The 5,682-nt window shown below is 46.8% G+C and overlaps 1 protein-coding gene across 1 annotated transcript; it reads left to right on the top strand.

Moving 5' to 3' along the window:
• The first annotated feature begins 319 nt into the window (after positions 1-319).
• On the top strand, positions 320-5,111 carry UCN (urocortin). Its single transcript, XM_066589133.1, has 2 exons — positions 320-403; positions 4,534-5,111. The coding sequence occupies exon 2, from the start codon at positions 4,545-4,547 to the stop codon at positions 5,037-5,039; it is 495 nt and encodes a 164-aa protein (XP_066445230.1). The 5' UTR covers positions 320-403; positions 4,534-4,544; the 3' UTR covers positions 5,040-5,111.
• Positions 5,112-5,682: the final 571 nt, after the last annotated feature.

Raw genomic sequence — 5,682 nt, 5'->3', positions numbered from 1 at the left:
AGGAGTGTACTCAACAACTTCCCAAAGTTTCATGGCGATCGGATGAATGGTGTAGTAGCGCATAAAGGACAGACAGACAGACAGACAGACAAACAGACAGACAGACAGACAGACAAACAGACACGCACGCAGACATACATACATTCAATTTTATATATATAGATGCACAAGTATGTGTAGTATATTTACAATTGTGTTTATTCAGTTGTGTTTTGTTCCTGCAGATCTCCTGGCAGTTTCCTAAAAGCAGCACCGGAATCTTAATCTCCTGCCCTCTACAATGAGTCTCTTCAGCATGTAGAAAACTGAAGTGGTGACAGGAGTACAAAAATGGAAGATGTGACCAGACATTGGTGGCAACCAGCTTGTTCTGATGTCTTGTCCTCCCACTGATAAGATGATGGTGAGGGCCAGGAGACAATGATCACTTTTCTTCCTGGTGATCAGATGATGGTGAAGACTGAAAGACTATAATCGCTTCACCTCCTGATGACCAGGTGAAGGCTAAGAGACTATGATTGCATGTCCTCCTGGTAATCGGATGTTGGTGAGGAGCGGGAGACCATGATTACTTAACTTCCCAGTGATCAGAAGTTGATGAGGGATGGGAGACCATGATTGCTTCCTTTCCTGGTGATAAGATGATAGTGAGGGCAGGCAGAATGCGATCCCTTGGACTTCAGGTAAACATTGTGATCACTTGTCCTTGTGGTGATCAGCTGATAGTGAGGGCCGGGAGAACATGACAGCTCCTTTTCCTGGTTATCAGATGATGAGGAGGACCAAGAGATCGTGATTGCTTGTCCTTGTGGTGATCAGATGATACTGTGGGCTGGGAGAACATGATAGCTTTTCTTCCAGGTTATCAGATAATGATGAGGACCAGGAGATCATGATTGCTTGTCCTTGTGGTGATCAGATGATCGTGAGGGCTGGGAGAACATTATAGCTTTTCTTCCTGGTTATCAGATGATAGTAAGGGGTGGAAGTACATTATAGCTCCTCTTTGTGGTTATCAGATGATGGTGAGGGCCAGGAGATCGTGATCGCTTGTCCTTGTGGTGATCAGATGATCGTGAGGGATGGCAGAACATTATAGCTTCTCTTCCTGGTTATCAGATGATGGTGAGGACTGGGAGTACATTATAGCTCCTCTTTCTGGTTATCAGATGATGGTGAGGGCCAGGAGATCGTGATCACTTGTCCTTGTGGTGATCAGATGATCGTGAGGGATGGCAGAACATTATAGCTTCTCTTCCTGGTTATCAGATGATGGTGAGGACTGGGAGTACATTATAGCTCCTCTTTCTGGTTATCAGATGATGGTGAGGGCCAGGAGATCGTGATCACTTGTCCTTGTGGGGATCAGATGATCATGAGGGCTGGTAGAACATTATAATTTCTCTTCCTGGTTATCAGATGATAGTGAGGGCTGGGAGAACATCATAGCTTCTCTTCCTGGTTATCAGATTATGGTGAGGGCCAGGAGATCGTGATCGCTTGTCCTTGTGGTGATCAGATGATCATGAGGGCTGGGAGAACATTATAGCTTTTCTTCCTGGTTATCAGATGGTAGTGAGGGTTGGGAGTACATTATAACTCCTCTTTCTGGTTATCAGATGATGGTGAGGGCCAGGAGATCGTGATCACTTGTCCTTGTGGTGATCAGATGATTATAAGAGCTGAGAGAACATTATAGCTTCTCTTCCTGGTTATCAGATGATAAGGGCCAGGAAATCGTGATCACTTGTCCTTGTAGTGATCAGATGATAGTGAGGGCTGAGAGAACATGATATAGCTTCTCTTCCTGGTAAATAGATGTTGGTGAGGGCTGGGAGACCATGATCACTTGTCCTTATGGCGATCAGATGATGGTAAGGGCTGGGTGACTATCATCTCTTCTTTTCCTGGTGATCAGAGGCTGTTGAGTGACGAGAGATCATGATCACTATTCCTCATTGTGGTTTGGTGATCTAAAGAGGGTAAGGAGACCCTTATCACTTCTCTGCCTGGAGATCACACGTTGGTGAACGTCAGAAGACCCTGATTGCTTGTGATCAGATGCTGGTGAGGGCTGGGAGACCATGATTGCTTGCCCTGCCAGTGATCAGATGTTGGTGAGGGCTGGGAGACCCTGATTGCTTGTCCTTCCAGTGATCAGATGTTGGTGAGGGCTGGGAGACCCTGATTGCTTGTCCTTCCAGTGATCAGATGTTGGTGAGGGCTGGGAGACCCTGATTGCTTGTCCTTCCAGTGATCAGATGTTGGTGAGGGCTGGGAGACCCTGATTGCTTGTCCTTCCAGTGATCAGATGTTGGTGAGGGCTGGGAGACCCTGATTGCTTGTCCTTCCAGTGATCAGATGTTGGTGAGGGCTGGGAGACCCTGATTGCTTGTCCTTTCAGTGATCAGATGTTGGTGAGGTGCCGCAGCCCTGTTTTTTCATCCTTTGAAGTTCCGCATCAAAGGGGCAGCTGGGTGGAGGAGTAGTAGTGTAGTAGCCATGGTTATTAGTGACCTTCCCTGCTCGGCCTCTGACCACTCATATTTTCCACGTCTTTCTGACCTCAGCCTATTGTCTCTGACTCTTCTCTGTGTCCACAGTCCTGTTCTATGCAGGAACCTCCAAAACTGAAACTTGGACGACATTGGATCTTCCAACAGGACAACGTGTGATGTGTAAATGTGGCTCTTAGGGGGGATTCTGTTCAGGGGGTAAATAATTCTGAAACTACAGGAGTCAATATGGCCGTCCGAAAGGATGCAGGTTTGCAAGCATAGCGTTTTAACTCGCACATTAGTGTACCTTACTGCATTTGCGCACTCCCCCTTGACTTCTATGGGGACCTTTGGTGCGCGAATATGCAAAAAATAGAACATATTCGTGTGCAAAATCCAAAAATTGAGCAAACCCATTGAAATCAATGCGTTCTATTCTCTGCGTATTTTGCACGCAATTTTGAGGAACCGCTTGTTATATCAGTTGTGCTCAGCGACTGTATTGGGCGCACCCGTGTAAATACAGCTTTATATAGAGAGAGGCGGGTCAGCGCTGGGGTTGGACCGTCTCTATCAGCACTGGGACTTGGCACTGATGGGGATAATAATATATATCGGCGAGGGCTCGTTAACGTCAGCGTTGGAGGTTCCGTTCGAAGCCCCCGAGGATGAAATGTGGCAGCGAGCTAAGTGACATCCTGTAAATGCCAGACTGCTGGCTGCACATTGAGGGGGCTCCTTTACAGTCAAAGGGGGTCCGTTCATCCAGGGGTGCCGTTCTGCTCCCCGAACAGAGCAGGAAGCGTAACTCCCGAAATCTGATGTGAACGAGCCCTAAGGGGTGTGAGATATTGGGGTCCCGGCCCCCCACTGATACTTAATGTGGACTCCTCACTGCTGGATGGGGGGATTCCAGCCTGTGGAGTGACGCTGCAGTCAGTGACTTCATCCCATCTCTCAGCTCCGATGTCCCCTCCTGTCTCTGCTGATGTCACTCGGGTCTGAGATATAAAGCGCAGCAGCAGAGGAGGCTCAGAAGACAGCTGGACAGCTGCAGCTCAGCCAGGTAAGAGGGGCTTCTGAAATCATCTGTGCTGCTGTGGGGTCCGGATGTACTATGTGCGGCTGGAGGGTGGGAGGACGGGGTCTCCTTGTCTGCAGAGGACTGCTTATATACTCTGTGCTGCTGGGATTACTATATATACTGTAATGAATTCTCAGCTCTATAGACTGTTGGATTATTGATTACATATTGATAAGCATGAAGTCTGTAGACTGTTGGATTCTGTATGGAGCTCCGCAGATTATTGATGATTATTGGATTATGTATGGAGCTCCACCGATTATTGATGATTATTGGATTCTGTATGGAGCTCCACAGATTATTGATGATTATTGGATTCTGTATGGAGCTCCACAGATTATTGATGATTATTGGATTATGTATGGAGCTCTGCAGATTATTGATGATTATTGGATTATGTATGGAGCTCCACCGATTATTGATGATTATTGGATTATGTATTGATAATGATGAAGTCTACAGACTATTGGATTTGGGATTGATCTCTGTAGATTATTGGATTACTGATAACACTGAGCTCCACGGAGATTATTGGATTATGTAAGGATAGCAGCAGATTCCTTTACTCAGCCACCAGTTTAGTCCTTATTCATACGATATAAGTAATATTGGAGTGGAGGTTACCATTTGTGTGCATCAATATCTCTAGAAAGCGGAGCTCACATTCATCTTCGGGGCCCCTGGAATGGATGGATGTCTTTTAATGTGAGACACCAAGTCCATCATGCAAGGCTGGAGGGCGGTATACATGTTCTGTTTACTAAGGCACCAAGTTGTATATAGTCAGACATTGCTGCACTCTGCAGCAGTCCTGAAGGCAGGGGAATAGTAGGTGTCTGCTAAGGACACGCCCCCGAGGAACCTCTCACAGCCTTATTCATTCTCTAGCTCGATAACCAAGTTATAAAATGCTACTACATTGATCATTTATCCCATCTCTTTCTATGCTAGGTCTCAGCAACATGAAAGCTGCATCATCATCGTCAGTCACCTTGCTCGCCTGCTTTCTGATCCTCACAGGACAGGCAAGAGCTCGGCCCTTGGAGAGGAGTTTCTTTGAGGGCCCCAGGCTCAGTCTCGATGGATTACTAAGTGATGAGAGTGCACAGGCTCTGCTATACTTCATAAGGGAAAAAGTGCCCCAGCTGGAGGTATTAGACCCCCAAGTGCAGCTGAGGCTGAGCAAGGGGTCCCTCTCTACAGAGCACCAGATATCATCCCAAGATCTGGCTCCAGTACTCAGCACCCTTCAGGCAGTCTTCCAAGAGTCTAGACCAGAGGAATCAGCCAGGACCTTTCTAGAAGTGTTTTCTAATCGCCTGAAGAGAGAAGACCCCCCCATCTCAATAGACTTGACTTATCATATACTGCGGCATATGATTGACATAGCAAAGACTCAAAACCAGAAGCATCAGGCAGAGCAGAACCGCATCATATTTGACTCTGTTGGGAAGTAACTGATCCAAACGTCATTCCCAAGCAAGAAGAAACAAGCCCTAAATGTCCACATGTAGGGTGTGCAGCGCCCAACAACAATAAGACTTGTGTCTACATGGTGGTAGGGTGGGCTCTGAGACGGCATATGGGCTGATGGGAGCGGGGGAGGGATAATGATGATAGGGGTTATCTTTCATGTACAGATCCCCAAATATGAACTTCTGATTTCATTATGGTCTCCACTTGTCTTTGTGTGTTCATGTGGCTGAGATGTAGTAGACCTTTCCCTCCATGACTTGTCTCATTGATCTAGAACTACTCTCGATTATCATCTGCGATCTCACCATAGGCAAATGAAGTCAAAAGTGTCAAAAAAGACCAGAACCCACAGAGAAAGTCACACATGTAGCCAAAACAAGCATACTGATGAATGTGAGATCTTAGGACGGGAAATGTAGGTGAGGTCTTGTCCTGGAAGGACGTCTCCTGGAGGACAACGTATAGAGTCTATAGCTGATACAAGAAGTCATGGTGCAATTTTGTGCAACCATCAACCCCACACAGATGATGGGGCGCTAGCAGTGGACTCTCTGCTGATGGTGACTACTGGTAGAGATCACAAATCCCAGAGCGAGTCATGGAGAACGTCAGTCAGACCCCCAA

The sequence above is a fragment of the Eleutherodactylus coqui genome, chromosome 1 (assembly GCF_035609145.1).
Source record: "Eleutherodactylus coqui strain aEleCoq1 chromosome 1, aEleCoq1.hap1, whole genome shotgun sequence".
Lineage (NCBI taxonomy): Eukaryota > Metazoa > Chordata > Amphibia > Anura > Eleutherodactylidae > Eleutherodactylus > Eleutherodactylus coqui.
Note: the sequence above shows the minus strand (reverse complement) of the source record. Positions and strands in the feature narration are given on the sequence as shown.

What these genes read in the sequence shown, in the direction of transcription:
- UCN (XM_066589133.1), top strand. Translation starts at nt 4,545, where the DNA reads ATGAAAGCTGCATCATCATCGTCAGTCACCTTGCTCGCCTGCTTTCTG.